Source organism: Dromiciops gliroides, chromosome 1 (genome assembly GCF_019393635.1).
Source record: "Dromiciops gliroides isolate mDroGli1 chromosome 1, mDroGli1.pri, whole genome shotgun sequence".
NCBI classification, from domain to species: Eukaryota; Metazoa; Chordata; class Mammalia; order Microbiotheria; family Microbiotheriidae; genus Dromiciops; species Dromiciops gliroides.
This window is the reverse complement of record NC_057861.1, coordinates 543,252,744-543,271,901: the sequence shown is the minus strand read 5'-3', so window position 1 is coordinate 543,271,901 and position 19,158 is coordinate 543,252,744. Positions and strand designations below refer to the sequence as shown.

At 36.9% G+C, this 19,158-nt stretch overlaps 1 protein-coding gene across 1 annotated transcript in view; it reads right to left on the bottom strand.

Annotated features, from left to right (window-relative positions):
- The window catches only part of RAC1 (Rac family small GTPase 1), a 41,020-nt gene that overhangs the window by 10,838 nt on the left and 11,024 nt on the right, over positions 1–19,158 (bottom strand). The window contains 2 exon segments of the mRNA XM_043969231.1: positions 9,120–9,237; positions 12,251–12,322. Coding sequence (XP_043825166.1) covers positions 9,120–9,237; positions 12,251–12,322 — 190 coding nt within the window.

The following is a 19,158-nucleotide window of genomic DNA, read 5'->3' as shown; positions in this document are numbered from 1 at the left end:
ACACTGAATGTGGGGAGCGGTGCAGTACTTTACCACGCCTGAAGGAAGAACATAGCATTCAGTTAGGGCCACTTCTGTCCCCGCCAAATGTCATTTGGGGCAGAGATGTAAGCTGGTAAAGTGTCAATTGCCCAGCATGGGAGGAAGCTAAGATTTATCCCTCAAGGAAACCAAAGGGTGGGGGCGATTCCTGAAGAGAGGCAAAGGACTGAAAGCATCAAAGATTCCATGAAGAAGAAATCTCAAAGATCCTGAACACAGATTACTCAAACAACAAAACAGAAGGAAATAAGGCCTCCAAATCGAGTAAATGAATTCAGGTATCTATAAATAGTGCAAAATGAAGGACAATGATCCAACACTTGATAAGACCCTATGGAATCTGAGAACATCCTAAGCGGTTTAGAAGAGCAATAAGAATTTATATCTTGCACAGCAAAAATAACAAGTGGAGGGGCAGCTAGATGGCGCAGTGGATAGGAGCACCGGCCCTGGATTCAGGAGTACCTGAGTTCAAATCTGGCCTCAGACATTTAACACTTACTAGCTGTGTGACCCTGGGCAAGTCACTTAACCCCAATTGCCTCACTTAAAAAAAAAAAAAAGTGGAATAGAAAAATTTGAACTTGCAATGGCAAACCTCACCAGAGAAACAAGAGAACAACAGAATATGAATCCAAATACACAAAAGTAAAAAGACAATCTAGAAGAGAAGCAAAATAGAAGAAAATTAAAAGAAAATCAAGGGCTATCAATGAGGGGAAGGTAACCTCTGATATCAGAAAGAAAAGCCTGTTTTACAGGTAAATGGATTGGGGGCGGGGGGGGGGGGTCTGGGGAAAAAAAAAAAAACCAGAGGTAAGAGGGCCTTACACTGATGAATGCTCCTATAGGTGCAAGGAGATGAGGATCTTAACATTGGATAAGACTTGGGGAAGATTTGGTGCCTGAAAAGTCTGGGGGTGGAGGTGGTGACACTGAGTTGGAACCCCTGGGGGCAACTGGCACCTAAAGGAGTGGGAGAATATGGACCTAGGGAGATTTTCAGGCAAACGTAGGAAACAAATCAGTGGTAGGGGAGAGACCTTACCATGAGACAATGTCCTCTCTTATCTACAATAACTGGCACCATTCTGAGAATAAGGTACAATGAAAAAGGGAATCAATGGGGTAAGCCCTAAAAGGCAGCACTAAAAAGCACCTAGAGAACAGAACTTAGAATGGATACCTTGGAAGCTTTGATTATATGAAGAATACAGAGAAAAGAGAGATACCAGATGAGCTAGAGGGGTTATGAATCAGAGAATGAAAGTCCAAGGTTCACAGAGAAGATGCATAATGAAGAGTGAAAGAAATCCTTTTTTTTTTTTTTAAGAGGCATAAAAAATGAAATGTGAAAAAACCCCAATTAACTAACAGGACTACCTAAAGGAAGGAGGAAGGGGAATCTACCTGAGAGGCAAAAGAGGAAGAAGAAATAACTAGATAAAAAAGGAGAGATGAACTAACAGAGTCCTAAAGGGAAAACAAGAAGAGGGAATCACGGGGGAGGGGAGGCCCTTGTGTGAACAGGGCCATCTTCAAAAGACATCATATTAAAGTAACTGAAGGAATATGATGGTGTGTTTACACCATACTAGAAGAGTGGAAGTAAAATAAAAACTTTTTAAAAAACACCCCAATTTTAGAGAGAGAAAAATATAAAACTAACTCATAACTTTAAATATGAATGGATCAAACAATCCAACAAAATCCAATAAATATTACATCAAAACATCCAGTAAATATTAATCCAAAAGACTAGATAAGAAAAGAAAACCTTACAATCTGTTGCTTACAAGAAACATTTCAAAAACAAAGACACACAAAATAAAACTATGGGGAAGGGAAAAAATTTCACTATACTGCAAGTGAATCCAAAAAAAGCAGTTATCATGTTATCATGTTATTCGAAATTTTTCCTTTAAAAAAACAACTTTGTCATATGGAATAGCTCTCAAGAAGGAGGAAGGATACATCAAATACTATGGTACTATAAGAAATAGAAAACATTAATTAAAAAAAATCGTTAAAAAAGGATTCTACCCACACTTAAGGCATTTTCCCCCTCATTTGAATCTTGTACTTCTCAGATCATTTTAGTAAAGAGTCTACTAGATAATAGACTAACAGGAAGATTATACAGAATTTATAGGAAATTAAGACCTATAGATAAGCATAAAGGAACTTGGAAAAAAAGAAAAGCAGCACAGCATAAGATAGACCTCTTCTGATAGATACTTAACTAGCTGTGTGACCCTAAGCAAGTTTACTCATTAACCTCACAGTAAAATGAGGTAATTGGAATAGTTGATTTCTAACATCCCTTCTAGTTCTAAATCTATGATCCTGAAACTCTGCTTTTTAGGATAACCAAGTTATGTTTAATTTTTTAATTTTTTTTTTAAGTGAGGCAATTGGGTTTAAGTGACTTGCCCAGGGTCACACAGCTAGTAAGTGTTAAGTGTCTGAGGCTGGATTTGAACTCAGGTACTCCTGACTCCAGGGCCAGTGCTCTACCCACTGCGCCACCTAGCTGCCCCAGATAACCAAGTATGTTTGGAAAATATATATATATTCTTCTCAGAGAACTACATAAAAAGAAAGGGATTTAACTGGAAACATGAAGGAAGTAGGTTGGATTTAAATTAGATATACAAGAGGGTTAAACGCTAGTATAAATGAACATATATACTATATTATTAAAAATCGTGCTGTTAATAAGATTTCTAATCACTTGCTCCCATAATCCTGACTACAAAGAGATAAGTGGAATAAAACAGAGGTGTCAAACTTGCCCCCCCACCTCCACCCCCTCAATGAACTACATTAAAATGTAATTAGGAAATGCTTAACAAAATACATAGAAATACAAAACAACATGTTACTCTGTGGTTTTCTAAATCAGTATTCTGGCATGGGATCTGTTTCTTTTTGAGTCTGACATCACTGAAATAAAGGACCTGAAAATTCCAGTCCTATTATTCAAACACCATAAATTCTAGCTCACACAAAAATTAGTTGACACACAGCCAACAAATTATGGTCCAATGTATTCCATTTAGTAAAAAAATTTTTATTCTTACTTTGAAATCTTTAATCCACATTATTTTTGGCATCTTTTGTCCACTTGATGGACGAACATCAAATGCTCCAGTCTGCTCCTCAGACTTAATGATGTGGTACTCTCACAGCAATGGATTATTCTCTTTATTATAAAGACTGGAAAATAATCTTCTACAATAAAAAGTATTTATTTTTCCCAATACAGAATGTAGTATCTTTTAGTATTTTACATACATACACATGCTCACACGTTATATGTACACATGTGCATGCATGTATATACCTGTAAGAATTTCTATAGGTAATTCTTGAAATGAGCTGGCAAACATGATACAAATATTGCCAATTATATTACCTCCTTAGGAAAGTATCTAGTTCTATAGGAAATACGGACTTAATTAGAAGACTATAATATCAATTCTTGGCTTTAACACTTACTAGTGATCTAACCTTATATAATTTAATTTACTAACTCCTCTAAGCTTCCAATTCTTCATCTATAAAACTCATGACCTATTTTCACTGGATTGTTAAGAATCTAGTGAAATATATGTAAAGCACTATAAAAATTATTATTCAAGGACAGAGAAAAAAAGCAATCACTGTTAACTTCCTGATAACACAATCTGTCTATATTTAATGCTTTATTTTAGTAGCAACAATAAATTAGAAATGTGTGATGAGCTATGAAGCCAATTTAATTGCTGTGAATGTTCACAGAGAACATGTCCATAGAGAATTTTATCTTCTTGATATATCTGAATTACAAAAAGCCTCTGAAACTAGGAAGGTCCCCCACAGACAAAACCAATTCTATGGGTTTCCCTCTTTTAAAGATTTGTTTGCTTTCTTGAATATGAGTTCCTCTTTGCCCTGAGTCAGAAATGTGGAACTTGGAAAAAACCAACTGAGAAATAAAACATCTGAGACAACTCTAACAGGATAGAATCAGCTTCCTTTTCCTGTTTTATATATCATTTTCTGAACATTTAGAATAGTCACAAAGACAAGCTGGAAAGGAGGAGAAGATATTGTGATCAAGATCTGTTTCTGATTCATCAAGTATCTACTCCACATGTTGCTTACCTGGATGTTCTCTGGAATGAGTTTGAGGCTTGCCAGTTTACTTTTAACTTAAGCAATTGTCCCAGAAAAAAAAGGGCCTCACCCTATCCAACATGTATGAGTCATAGGATGATTGTTCTCACTTCCCCAAAAGTGCTATGTCCCTTTCAGGGTTACAGGGTAGTGACAGTACTTTTTCCATTTTAACTTACCTATTTTTCCTTCTTTTTGATAGTATCATATTAAATCATAGTAGCTTGTGCCTGAAAGCAATATAAACTAAAGCAGTGGTATCAAACCCAAACAGAAACAGGGGACTCTAAATTCTGAAGATTTCTGGAGACCACATATTGACTTAGTTTTTAAAAACACATTTGTTTTCTTGAATTTTTATTTATTTTGTTAAATATTTCCCAATTACATTTTGGGGGGGGGGCAGGGCAATGAGGGTTAAGTGACTTGCCCAAGATCACACAGCCAGTAAGTGTCAAGTGTCTAAGGCTGGATTTGAACTCAGGTCCTCCTGAATCTAGGACCAGCGCTTTATTCACTGAGCCACCTAGCTGCCCCTATCCCAATTACACTTTAATCTGGTTCAGGCTGCACTTGGGAATGTTGCAGGCCCATGTCTGATATCTCTGAAGAACAGTAGCCAAAAAGCCCTAAATAAAAAATTTTAATTTTGAAAAGCTCATTTTATAAAATGCATTAGGGTGAACCCTGATATGTGTGGTTTCACTACACTTGAAATTATAGATTAATGAGGATCAGGATGAATGCATGCTATACTAAATCCTATATTGTTGTAAGTGCAATGAACTCCTGATTTTGGGTCTCATCTCTCTAAATAATTCCAAGGGAATAATCAAAGGAATAATTTTAACTATGAACAATATTTTCAGAAAGGACATGAGATGTCAAACAAAAAGCAGGCTGCTGTAGCAACTCCAAAAGGTATGAGTGATGGCACGCAAGAAGGGCATATAGTAAGGTCACAACAACAAGAAACATGGACAGAAAGTGAAGTAAAACCAATCTGGGGGGGGTGGGGGCAGCGCGCGCCCCGGCTCGCATGTCTTTTTGTGGTAGCAAAGACTGTTAGTTGAAGGGATGCTCATCAACTGGGTAATAAGAAAATGACAAGCAGGATAGTTTCAGAAACACCTGAGAAGGCTTAAATGAATGAAATGATTCAGAGTGAAAAGATCAGAACCAGAACATTGCTACACAGTAACAGCAATATTGTAAGGATGATCAACTATGAAAGGCTGATCAAGACAACAATCCAAGACAATCCAAAGGACCCATGAAGGAAAATTCTACCCCCTCCAGATAGAATGAATGAACTCAGTGCCAACCGATGCCTACTTAAAAAAACAAAAACAAACTTTTATCAAATTGCTTCCCTTCTCAAGGAGGGAGGCAGGGGCAGGAAGAAAATTTGAAGCTCAAAAATTTTACAAATTGTTAAAAATATTTTTTACATGTAATTGGGAAATATTTAACAAAATAAATAAAAATAATTTTTAAAAAAGAGTATACAGCAGGGATCATCAAACCAGAACCTGCAGAGCTAAGACTGGTTTTACATTTAAAAATGAAGTCTCACTGTATTTGAAAAGGTAAAAAAAAAATTCTATGGTTTGCCAACCCCTAGTCTAGCAATTCTAGCTGAATCCCTAGGGCATCATATTCTAGACCTGACCTGGGCCTCAGGGATTTGATTCTTGTTTTACATATAATTTTCTAATCAATCATTGTATTTGGAAGATGAAGAGACTGGAAGGGAAGGAAATCATTAAAATTGTGTGTGTGTGTGTTGGTGTGTGTGTGTGTGTGTGTGTGTGTGTGAAAGAGAGAGAGAAAGACAGACAGAAGACACCTCTACTGTACATATCATTTACCTGAATGCTCTCTGCATCTGAGTTGTGAAGGTTTGCTAAGTTATCTTTGATGATTAAGTGACTGTCCTAAAGGAGCGCATTCTATCCAACATGTCTGAATCATAGTATACACTCATTTTTCCCACTTCCCCAATAGGTGACATGCCCCTTTCAGGGTTATAGGGTAGTGATGTGAGTTTTACAAAAATTAAGAAAACAACGTAAAATAACAGCACAACAAACTTTATTACTGCCAAACTAAAGGTTTTTTATCACTTTGCTACATATATATGTATCTATATATTGATCAGTACCTGAGGTTAGTGGTTGTCATTAGATTTATAATGCTAAGAAGAATCCTTCATAGGGACAGAACAATGTAGCAGATAAAACAAAACAGTAACCTCCTTCTGCCTGTGGCAACAGATCTGACAACAGAGGTGAATGCACGATTCTTTTTGGTTCATTGTGGAAAACTCAAGCCATAAGAGTTATGGCCGAAACAGTTGTCTCTGACAGCTCTAAAAAACACTCGGGACCAGCTATGGTTTGGGGTTCCAGGTTCTTAACCCTCCACTTGGGAAGGTACCAACTCCTCCCAAAAAGAACTGGAAGGGTCTCTTCCTTTTTCTCTCATCTTCAGCATCAATGTCCCTCCTTCTGAGATTTGGGAAAGGTAACCATTAAGGAGTTTTGCCTTGTGTGTTATTCACAGGGGAACCATCAACCTATTTCTTGGCTTTTGTATCATATTTTTAGTTCATTAATATGGTTAGCTGTAACTTTCCCCGATCATTTTTCAGATGAAATGTTCTAGCTATGCTTTGTTTTGTTTGTTTTTTGTTTTTTTTTAGTGAGGCAAGTTGGGGTTAAGTGACTTGCCCAGGGTCACCCAAGCTAGTAAGTGTCAAAGGGTCTGAGCCAGATTGAACTCAGGTCCTCCTGAATCCAGGGCTGGTTGCTCTATCCACTGGCGCCATCTAGCTGCCCCCCAATTAAATTTATCAAGAGCATTGTTTAGTGAAACCACGGCCCTCCTCAAAGATAATTGTTAAAAACAGCTTGGCTTCAGGTTGTAAAGCACAAAAAAAGCTCTATTTGGTGGTCAAGACCTCTTCAACAGGAAGCCATCAAAAAGACTGTTGTTATATAAGAAACCGTACTCAAAAAATTTAACCTATCATCTCTAAATAGGAAGTCCACAGAGTACAAGGCTTAAGCATATTTTAACAATTATATTTATATACTTTACTAGGCCTCCTTAAGTACTAGACTATTCCACACAAATAACAACTTATTTAACACATTGCACCCATATTTCAAGCCCAACATAAAGCTTCTTCTATTATTCAAGCTTTTATTAATCCTAGGACAACATGAGCTGCCCTTCCTACCTGAGACTACTCATGTCTCTTAGTATTTGCTAGTCACTTTTTCATTTTGTTTTGTTTTTTGTCTTACTTCCCAACTAGATTGTAAACTCTTATCAGAGTCACATACCAAATTTCTTTGTCTTCCCCAGAGAAACTAACATAATGCTATATACCTTGCAGGCAACTCAAATATCTGACTATTAGAAGATGAAAATACCGTTTTTGTAAAAACTAACAAAAATCTATGATCTGCCAAGTTTGTTTTAAATATAGTGAATAAAAAAAGCATTTTTCCCCCTTAAAAGTTGGAGGAATTTAAACTATGGGGAGAAATATATTAACATTCAGAGAAATCACAGAATAGAAAATGATTTCTATAGTACTATGGTACTTGAGGCAAAAGTTATATAACTGATATTTTATTAGTTCATAACAGGTCATGGATATTTCCCTACTTGTTTATATTTTTAACCAATATTAAATTCCAAAGCCAACTCTTACACAGCCATTCAGAAGTTTCCCTCCATAACACCGGCGGCAAGAGTTAATTTAAATCTAAGGACAAGTGATTTTTTGAAATGTTAATAAGATGTTAAAGAATTTCCCAGAGAAGAGGGTAGGTATTTAAGCACTTGCATTCATCATTAACTAATAAAATGGCATTCTGGTTCTTAAGATCAATAGTTTCTGCTGTTGTAGAATGTGTTGTTCCTTTGAAATAGAAAGCAATTTTCAAAATAAGCAAATAAATAAATAAGAGTGATTTTCAGAAAAAAGCAAGAAAGCTACTTATACCACAAAATGTATAAATAATAGGAAGAAAAAGGTAAAGACTGAGTTGGCTATATAATGCAGAATTTTGAGATTTTTCTGTTGACCTGGCTAACTTTTAAAATAAATTAAAAAGTAAATATGCACAACAAAAAATAAGCCTAAGGGATTTCAATAAAATCCTTTCATTTTAAATGCAAAATTCAATTTTATGGTACTATGGTATCACAATCTAAATGCAATCAACTAATCCTTGCCCAAACCAGCATCTTCTAAGCTACAATACACCAAAGACTCATACATTAAGTACCACTGAATTTATGTTGATTTCTGATTATTTTTGAAACTCTCTAGGAGAATTTAAGAAAGGAATAATAATAACAGTTGTGAATGGGGCCTCCTGAACTTGTTTTCTTGAGATGCCCTATTTTCTGGAGATGAAGACCCCCTGAACTAACTGGTGATCTTTTGCAACTGAACCCTATTGAACTTTCAGGACCCTTGAAGTCAAGTGAGCTCCAACCAGTCTACCCTGAATGATAAAGTGGGCAGCCAGGACCACTTTCAGATAAGCAGAACATCCTCCTTCCATAGCCCCATTTTCCCAAGTCCTCCTGCTTCCTTCCCAATCCCCCTCCCCTAGTGAGTCCTTCTTCCTCCCATACCAATCCCATTCGAAAGGAGCCTTCCCTCTACTCTTTCCACAAGACCTCTTTTTGTTGTTACCCCATAAATATCAAAGGCACTGTCCGTAGGGTGGGCTCCTTGGTATAAGGATGCAGGTGCCTTTCACTTATAATAAATCAAGTTACCCCCCATGTCTTGTGGAAGCATGACTTTTGGTTAACCAACTAATAGGCAATGAGTAAACTTTTGGTAACTTCATTTGTTATCCAAGAATTAATATACATATAATTCTTACTGTTTGCGGATAGGATAAGGGACGTAATCGGTCATAGTCTTCTTGGCCTGCTGTATCCCATAAACCCAAATTCACAGGTTTTCCATCTACCATAACATTGGCAGAATAGTTGTCAAAGCTGTAAAATTTTTTAAAAAATGTTAGTACACTTTTGTTCAGTTTTCACTATTTTAGAACAGATTTTTCTACCAGTTGTGGAATTACCGTTAATAATTTTCGCTAAATTGACAATTACAGTAGTATGCACTGAATAGATACTGGACAGAGAACAATATACAAGAAAATCCTGGTTTATCTGCTAATGAAAGGAAACAGTGATGCAGATAAAGGAAACTTTGGATAATCTAAAAACAATCTGTATTTAATTTCAGAAGTCTTTTTACATACAATTAGAGCAAACATTCTAATAATGCTTTATTTATGCTAACATGAAATTAATTTGCATGTTCTGAGTGTACATAAACTGGCAAGCTCAGGTTTTTAAAAACCGCTACAGAGACTGAATAAAGTAAATTTTAATGGCATGATGTCAAAGAAAAAGTATCAAGCATGTAACATAAATAAATTTCAACCTTAAAGCAAAAATTCAAAGTTTGTTTTAAACAGAAAAATTAATCAAATTCTAGTACCTTGGATTTTTTGCTGCTAAATGTGTTTTGGATGAGGTTTTTAGTGTTTGTTTTTTTTAAACTTGACCGAAGGTCTAAGGCAATAGTAGTGAAATAGTTTCTAGATGCCTACATTTTACGAAGAACTTTCTTCAGAACACCGGGTGAAAGTAAGGTAATGCAATTACTATCATCCCAAGGTAGTAAAAAAAAAAGTCCAGGGAGATAAAGAGATAAAAGTATGGGCAGAAAGGTTAAAAGCAGGAGGCAAAAGGTTCCCTGGGATCTTAGAAAGTTCCCAGCCAAAGTCCTACAAATTTTCTACTTTTTGCCCAAAAGGGCCTCAGCTGGGTCTTAGATGAATTTACCTGGAGGCAAAAGTTAACACATACACTACATCCCAGGTCTGCACCACCACTTCCTTGCTCATGTGGAGGGAAGGTGGGACATCAACTCATGCCTCTTCATATCTACAAGTATCCTGGTCCACAACAGACCCAGAGGACTTTCAGCATACTGGTGGTAAGCAAAAGAAAGGGGATTTGAACTCAGATCTTCTGACTTCAAATCCAGTGTTCTTTTCCTTATAGGTCACTATTGTTATAGTTAGTTTTTTACCGCTGATCTAAAATTATCTGCTTTATAGTCCTGCAATAAAACACAAAAGAATACAAAACATAAGGAACCCTTTCTAGAAGACGAAAGAGAGAGTATTATAATAAAAGATTTGGTAACTTAGACCTCTTCTCCAAAAGGAAGGGAAGGGAGCAAGAAAGAAAATACAAGTTCTACCAGTTACCTCACTGTGAGGAAAATTTTCAGAAGCACAATGTTTATCATAAAGCCAGTTGGCCAAGGGTTAGAACTAGAATGGTTTAAGGGATACCTCACCTAAATTTCTTAAACACACACAAAACAAAACTTTTAAATTAAATTTGAAAGAAATTTTACAAGTCATCTGCTCCAAGAGAGGTGCAATGACTTGTCTAATGTCACATAGGTCAAGAATTATATTTTGATATTAGAAATAGGTCTTGGGACTCTCCAAGTTCAGTGCTCCCTCTATTGTACCACACTGACTCTTCTAGTACAGAAAACCAAATATCTGTTTCATAGTTAGACTTCCTTTCCCAATTTTTCTTCTACTGTATCAGACTGCTTTCTGTCTTGGCGAGGCGGGGGAGGAAAGGGAGGGAGAAAAATGTGGAACTCGAACTCTTATAAAAACCAATGTTATAAAATACCTTATATGTAAAAAAACAAAACAAAACAAAACAAAAAAACAATGTTGAAGACAATCTTCACATGTAACTGGAAAATAATATAACACTTTTAGGATCTTTTTTCTTCTACTTCTCTTATTAGATTTGAAAAACCCTTTTTGAGCTCTTCCAGGAATTCTTTTTGGGCCTGAAACCAAGTTACATTTTAATTTGAGGTTCTGAATGTAGCAGCTTTGACTTAGTTGTCTTCTGAGTTTATGTTGACCTTCCCGTTCTTCCCATTGTCATAATAACTTTCTATGGTCAGGTTTTGTTTTTGTTTTTTGGTGAGGCAATTGGGGTTAAGTGACTTGCCCAGGGTCACACAGCTAGTAAGTGTTAAGTGTCTGAGGCTGGATTTGAACTCAGGTACTCCTGAATCCAGGGCCAGTGCTTTATCCACTGCGCCATCTAGCTGCCCCATCAGGTTCTTTTTTGTTGTTGTTTGCTCATTTTTCCAATCTATTTCTTGACTTTTCACTGTGTTATTGGACTCTGCTCCAAGCTTCAGGTTTCTTATGCTGCTATTTCCAGAACTAGGTGGGGGTGAGGATGGGGATGAGGGGGAATATCTATAAGTTTTCAGTTCTTCCAAAGTAGTAAGATCCTAGGAGAGGTATGGTCACTGCTCTCCTGGTCTGTGAGGGACCATAATCACTCTTTTCTGCCCTGGAACTGTGACCAGGGTTCCTGCTCCAGCTAGCCCTAGGACTACAACCCATAATCACATGTGAGTAATGAAAGAGTCCTGCTCCCCAGTGCCAGCAAAGGGTGCCCTGCAATATCCTTCTGACCAGTTAGTTGGTTAGACCCCTTACCATCATTGAGCTGAGAGCTCCAGAAGCTGCTGAAGCAGATTCAGTCACTCACTCCCCCCTCCCTTAAGTCCTCCAACCCCTCCAGTCTGCACTGGACTGGGGTCCACACTCAACCTAGTGAGACAGACCTTTCTTGCCAACCTTCTAAGTTGTCTTGGGCTGGAAAATTGTTTTACCCCATCCTTTTGTTGGTTCTGCTGCTTCTAAATTGATTTTGAGGTGTTATTTTAACACTGTTTGGAGGGGAATTTGGGAGAGAACTCAGGTAAGTCCCTGCCTTTATTCTGTCATCTAGGCTCCTTTCCTCTGATAGGTAAGCCTTTAATGAAGCTGTGTCATGGAGAAGGAAAGGAACTTCCTGATGTGTAACAAAAACTCATAATGAGTAAAATGTTCAGTGTCACAGAGTAGTTAACTCCCAAATTTTAACTGAGGATACTTACACAGTAGGGATGTATTCTCCAGGAAAGGCATTGGTCGTATAACTTATCAGTAGGCAAGTTTTACCTACAGCTCTAAGGGGAAAAAAAAAAAAGACAATAATTAGTTGCTATGAAGAGTGTAAATTACCTTTTATCACTAATTCTTACCAAGTAACATCATACATAAAGATACAAAGAAAAATGAAAATCAATTTCTACCACTTAGGGTTAGATAGAGTTTTTAAAAGTATGCACACATAGGTGGCACAGTGGATAAAGCACTGGCCCTGGATTCAGGAGTACCCAAGTTCAAATCTGATCTCAGACACTTGACACTTACTAGCTGTGTGACCCTGGGCAAGTCACTTAACCCCCACTGCCCCACAAAAATAAAATTTTTTTTTAAAAGTATGCACACACATACATAATTCAATCCCAAATTTCAGGGAGAAAAAACTGGAATTTGTTACACAATTATCAGATTTTCTCATATTTTAGACTTAGTATATTACTTTTAAATGGATGCTTAGCAATTGGTTATTGAAAAAACAAGCTTTGAAAAGTGTTACTATACTCAAAAGAAGCCAAGAAAGATAACTTTATAAAAGGAATAGGAACATTACAACTGTAAAAAGAAACCAACATACTTCTGGCATTGTAAATGGATGGGCCCTACATCTAAGCAGTTTGATGAACCCTTCTCAGATAAATTTTTTTAAATATATAAAATAGAGCTGCAAAGGTAAATTATATTGAAATTTATCAATATCTGCACTAGACATATAGAATTAACCATTTATTCTCAGACATAGCCATTATGTCACTATGTTTTGCATGAGTATACATATTTGTTAAAGGGGAGTGTTTCTACTTTGAGGTAAAGGGGACTGTGGTTTGGTAAGTAGGAATTACCATGGAAAGAAAAGTTATATTTTACTCAATGAAATTAGTTTGACTGTAAATGACATTAAAAACAAGAATTTTAAAAAGCACACATTTGGGGGGAAAAAAGCAGCACACATTTGAGGGGGGGAAAGTTATAGGACTGTCAAATACTATACCAAAAATCTATAACTCACACCTCATGGAGAAATGTAATGCTCACGAACCTGATAGGACAAACTAATAAGACCCTCTACGAATCTGATCGTGATACAAATTCAGTAATCTTCCAGGATATGATTAATATTTGAAAAGTCAATCTTCTTGATCCACTTCACTAGGAACTCTCTAGTTAGGGATTTAGGAACTGCAATGTTTTTGTTTTGTTACTGAATTTCAATTAAAGTTAATCATGGAATAATTTTCTATAATGTCCTAAATTATACCCAAAGGAATGAAAATTAGCAGCACATATTAATAAGTCATCATAAAGTTAGAGCTTTTTGAAAGCAAGAAATAGTTTTCTTATAGACCAATGGGATCCTGCCAACTTTTGTTTCCACTTAAGATTATTGTTTAATGAAAAATTGGAACTCAGTCCAAAAAAACTGAGTCAAACATTACACCATCAGTTTAAAGGTAACACCCATATCCTCAAGGTTTTACTAAAATGGCAAAGTTATTATTAGACATAGCTTGCGTCAAAAACTTTTTGTTAGTTTTTCTTAAAATTTCATTGAGTCCTTTTATAATACCCAACCCCACCCAAATTCACTGTTATATGTCCCTTACCCAGAATTGAGTTCTATTGCCTAACCCTGCCCAATTCATCATCCCAAATGCCCTTCCCAAGACACATCCCCCCACCAGAAACCTATCCTAGGTAGCACCGGCCCTGGAGTCAGGAGGACCCGAGTTCGAATCTGGCCTCAGACACTTGACACTGTGTCTGTGTCAAGCTGTGTGACCCTGGGCAAGTCACTTAATCCTCATTGCCCCATGTAAAAACAAAAAAACCCACCACCACCAAAAACAAAAAAAAAACAACCCCTAAGCAATCATTCATTAAGAGAAGTTCTGCTGAGATGTTCTTCACTTTATTTTAAATTACAGGGAACAAAGTCATATTATAGCTACAACCAAGAAGCTCTTAATTTTTAGGATTCAGAACTAAATAAGATCATAACAGATCACTTAGCCCCCCCTCCCATTTATTTTTACTTGTGAAATTTATGCCAGATTTGCTTGATAATAAGTATGTGCGCGCACACACACACACACACACACACACACACACACACAATCACATTATAAATATCGCTACTAAAAGACACCAACCATGGATTCTCTGGGAGTCAAGTAACCAAGTGTTTATGAACCAGTGCTTCAGACAACCACTGACCCAAAATAAATTTAAAATTGTACTTTAGTAGCTGAAGACATAAGAAAAAGCTTCAGAAGAAAATGATTGCAGCTATAACACTTCACACTAGCTCTTTGAAAGTAAATGTCTTAGGGGCAGCTAGGTGGCGCAGTGGATAGAGCACCGGCCCTGGAATCAGGAGTACCTGAGTTCAAATCTGGCCTCAGACACTTAACACTTACTAGCTGTGTGACCCTGGGCAAGTCACTTAACCCCAATTACCTCAGTTAAAAAAAAAAAAGAAAGAAAGAAAGTAAATGTCTTAAAGTCAGTCATAAATCAATAAGCATCTTGTCTACTATGTGGAAGCGCTGTGTTAGGTCATTTCCGTGAATGGGAGACAGGGCTGGGAAAGGGGCTGAGTTGCTCTAGAATGCTTTTGTTTTCCCCTGGTAGTTTTCCAACAGGTTCCTTCTTTCCCATTCCAGAAAGTGGGGATCATAAACCCCAGTGATCTCGTCTTCTAGGAGAATTTGCTATCCACGTCAGCAAGCCCTTTCTAGCATTATAGCACTTTCTGATTTGTTCAAGAAAAACAGAAGGAAAAAAGCAAACTGCCATTGCTCCCCTCCTTCCATCTTCTTATTTTGAAAGGTAAGGGCCTAGATTGATTAAGTGAGCATTGCCTTTATAAAGAAGCATAAACTACAGGTCCTCTTAAAATATAGTGGTTTTCCAGGGAAAACTGCTTTGGGGCTTTCTGCTCTTCGTTCTAGAGTCTTTATCTGAAGCACAATCCTTCTACCCTTACCACAGAAATTAAAAGATTCTGACATAATCTGATCAAACCACCATGGTACAGTAAAGTAGACATTAGTCAAGAAGACCTGGCTACAAACTTATTAAGTACTTATTATGTGAGTTGCCAGAGTAACTTAGGCATCCATGGGGTTCAGTTTCCTCCTCTGCAAAATTAGGAATCTCTTCATGCTATTATATGATCTGGCTCCTTAAAAAGATTTTACTACCTCTCTAGTGTTTTATAAAGCAACAAGTCATCCAATTTATATCATATATTTATGAAATTATGCTCTACAAATAAATTCGAGTAGCGAAGTGCCAACATTGGCCCTGGGCTAAAACAGCCATTTTCCATAAAGAACTGGGAGCCATATTTGGTACTGGCTATAGACATTTTAGAAATATTAATATTTGCTTTGGCATTTCCTTTATTATTCAACGGCTTAATCAGTCGCTCTAACCCAGTGAGATATGATTTAATATGGCAAAGTCAAAGTGACTGCCTTGGAATTAAGTTCCATTCTTCTGTTTGCTACTAGCTCAAAATATGTATTTTTAAAACACAAAAAATTAGACCAATTATTCTGTAAACAATTTGGAATCATTCAAGAAAAGTGATTAAATGTCCAATTCCTTTAATAAAGAATCCACTGCTAGCATATATTTAAGAGTCAATGATACTACAGCAACACTGCAGTAGCAAAGAACTGAAAACAAAGAGAACGCCAACCCAAATGGGAATAGGTTAAACAGATTGGGATACATGAATTTAACGGAATGTTGTTCTGTAAACAATGATGTATATGCAGAGAAGCATGGATGACAAGTGAAATAGGCAAGTGAACTAGGCAGAACCATGAAAACACTATTCATAATGACTACTTTAATATAGAAAGAATAATAAACAAAATAATGTGAAATTGATGTTGTCCAAGGAGATGTTCTCTTAACCAAATGGAGGGATAGAAACATTACAGAAGATAAAATGGATAATTCTGATTACATAAAACTAAAACACAAACAAAATTAATGCCTCTAGGATGAGTAAGCAAACAACTATATCATATTTCTTTTTATTTCAAATTTCACAAGGGTTTCACATTCAAGATATACAAAAAACCAAAGGCCTTTTCTCAAAAAATACTGCATATTCAAAATGGGGAGAATTTTCCTTTCATTCCTTTTTAAAATTTTTTGCGGGGCTATGGGGGTTAATGACTTGCCCAGTGTCACACAGCTAGTTAAGTGTCAAGTGGCTGAGGCCAGATTTGAACTCAGGTCCTCCTGAATCCAAGGCCAGTGCTTTAACCACTGCACCACCTAGCTGCCCCCTCCTTCATTCCTAACATGAATTAGTGTCTGAGAGTCTGAAGTTTAACTGGTACTTGAGTACATAAGGTTTGCTTTCACATTCAGTACCAATGCCTTCTGCTATTGTGTTTGAACTTATAAAAATGTAGAAAAATTTGATGAGGGGCTCTTAACACATACACATGTTTATTATGTAGTTCTATCTGGTGATTGATTACCTTTGCCCCACTCCCTCAAAGTTAATATCGTAGGTAGCATTTACCTTTGGCCTCAACCAGCACAGTATATATACATATATATACACACACGTGTGTACAGTATGTATACAAAAATATATGAATATTGCAAGTGTTAAAAATAATTCAATATGCTCATTTTCATTAAGACCCTTGGGATTTTTTAAACAATTAAGCCTTCCTTCAGAATCCGATGGCTTTCAAATGTAAACTATTTGATTTGTTCTTTGGGACTAATCCCAGTGAACAACTATGGACAACAAAATTCACTAAGCACAAGGATTATTTTTCTTGATGAAAGTTGAGTAGGGTATTCCCCTTAAGACTTTCCAACATTAGATGCACCAGTTATATCAGTATGTAGAACTAGCAAGGCCAAAAAAAAAAAAAAAAAAAGCCACCTATACATCAGGAATGACAACAAAATGGCAGGGGAACTATTCACAACCAAATTTTGGGCAGGTGCTTGATAGTAATCTACTAATTAATAAAAAATGAAGACTGGAAGCCTGTTATACTGTGCTCAGAAGGATTAATGACAATATAGCCGAGTGATATTTTGGTAAAGTTGCTACTACTGTGCCTCAGTACATACAATTTTGTAGTGTAAATGAACCATTTGACCTCTTGCAATAAAGGATCTAGAGTTCTAAATATTTAATAAAAAATAATGAACCTATTGCCTTCTTAAAAAAAAATACTGTGGGGGCGGGCTAGGTGGTACAGTGGATAGAGCACTGACCTGGATTCAGGAGGACCTGAGTTCAAATCCGGCCTCAGACCCTTGACACTTACTAGCTGTGTGACCCTGGGCAAGTCACCATTAACCCCAATTGCCTCACACACAACTCAAAAAAAACTACTGCAGTATAATGGCTGACTTGGTTCATGTGTTGGTTAGTTTTTTCTGAACTGTTTTTCCCTTCTCTTTTTGTATTCTTCGCAAAAAGGGATGCCTCTCTGGCAGTGGAGACAATATATATTGGGAAATGCTGGAGATGTTTAAAAAAAAATACAAAAAGGAAAACACAAGTATCTATATACTAATGTAATTTTTGCTTGTAACCTGGGAAAATTACTCCACCCCCATTGAAATATGAAAATATTACATTCCTCAAGTAAAGAATGCCAGTATAAATAAAAAGTCACAGAAGAGCCTTAGAAATTTAAAATGTTTTTCCCTTTCATCCATGATGGATTTTTCCTCCTGTAAAGCAGCATTCTATAAATTTATTTAAGACTGAAAACAACTACATGTCACTAAGTCTGGTAATAGTGGCAAATAAGCAATGGTCCTCATAGGACAAGTATTAAAGGAATTAGAAGTATTACTCAAAATTGAGAACTAAAAAACATACTGGTGTTAATAAACAAGAATAAGAAGTAAAAACTGATTATACTTCAAATGCTCCTGACTCAAAACAAATGAATTAGATGAGAGACCAACCATATTAGATGAGAAGTCAATCATTTACTTTGATTGAAAAAGTCCCCAATTTCAGGTCAATAAACATTTACTAAACTCCTACTAGGTTTCAGGCATTGTACTAAGTACTAGTCTAGGGATACAAAGAAAGGGCAAAAACAATCCAAACCCTCAAGGAGCTTACAATGTAATGGGGAACCAACATACAAAACAACTATATACAAAACAAGAGCAGTAGGTGGCATAGTGGGATAGAGCACCAGGCCTAGAATCATGGAAGACCTGAGTTTGAATCACCTTACAGATCAAGAGAACTGGGCAGACAGAGGTGAAGTGACTAGCTCAGGGTCACACAGCAAAGTGGTTGAGGTCACATTTGAACTCAGATGTCTTCTGATTCCACCTCCAGCACTGCTCCAGCCATTGAACTCCAACCAAGATGGCTACCTGAATAGGAATGCAGACACTCAGCTCAGCTCCCTCCTGCCTACACTAGCAAAATCCTGAAGTTCCATATCAAAGAAATCCAATGAAAAATTATGATGACTATTTCCAACCCAAGAACTGCTCCTCGAAATCAGTCAGAAGCCCAAGGGCTATAGTAAAGGGGGTCTGCCAACAAACCAGTGCCAGAAAAGGTTAGCTTCCGAATGTGACAAGAACGGAGATAATGTATCTTCTGTAAACACAGCCACAAGAACGGAGGATAGCCCTGAGAAAAGCTCAGGGTGAGGCCCTTGATCTATAGACATTGACCAGTGAGAGACAAAGGTTAGTTTACCAAAAACTCAGCCTCAACAGCCCAGGCTAAGGAGCCATGATGTCCCCAAAATTCTGTCCTTGAGCTGCCAGGGGAAGGTCCAGAAGATTCAGCACTCTGAACCTCAGGAGTTTGGTAAGACATAAAATC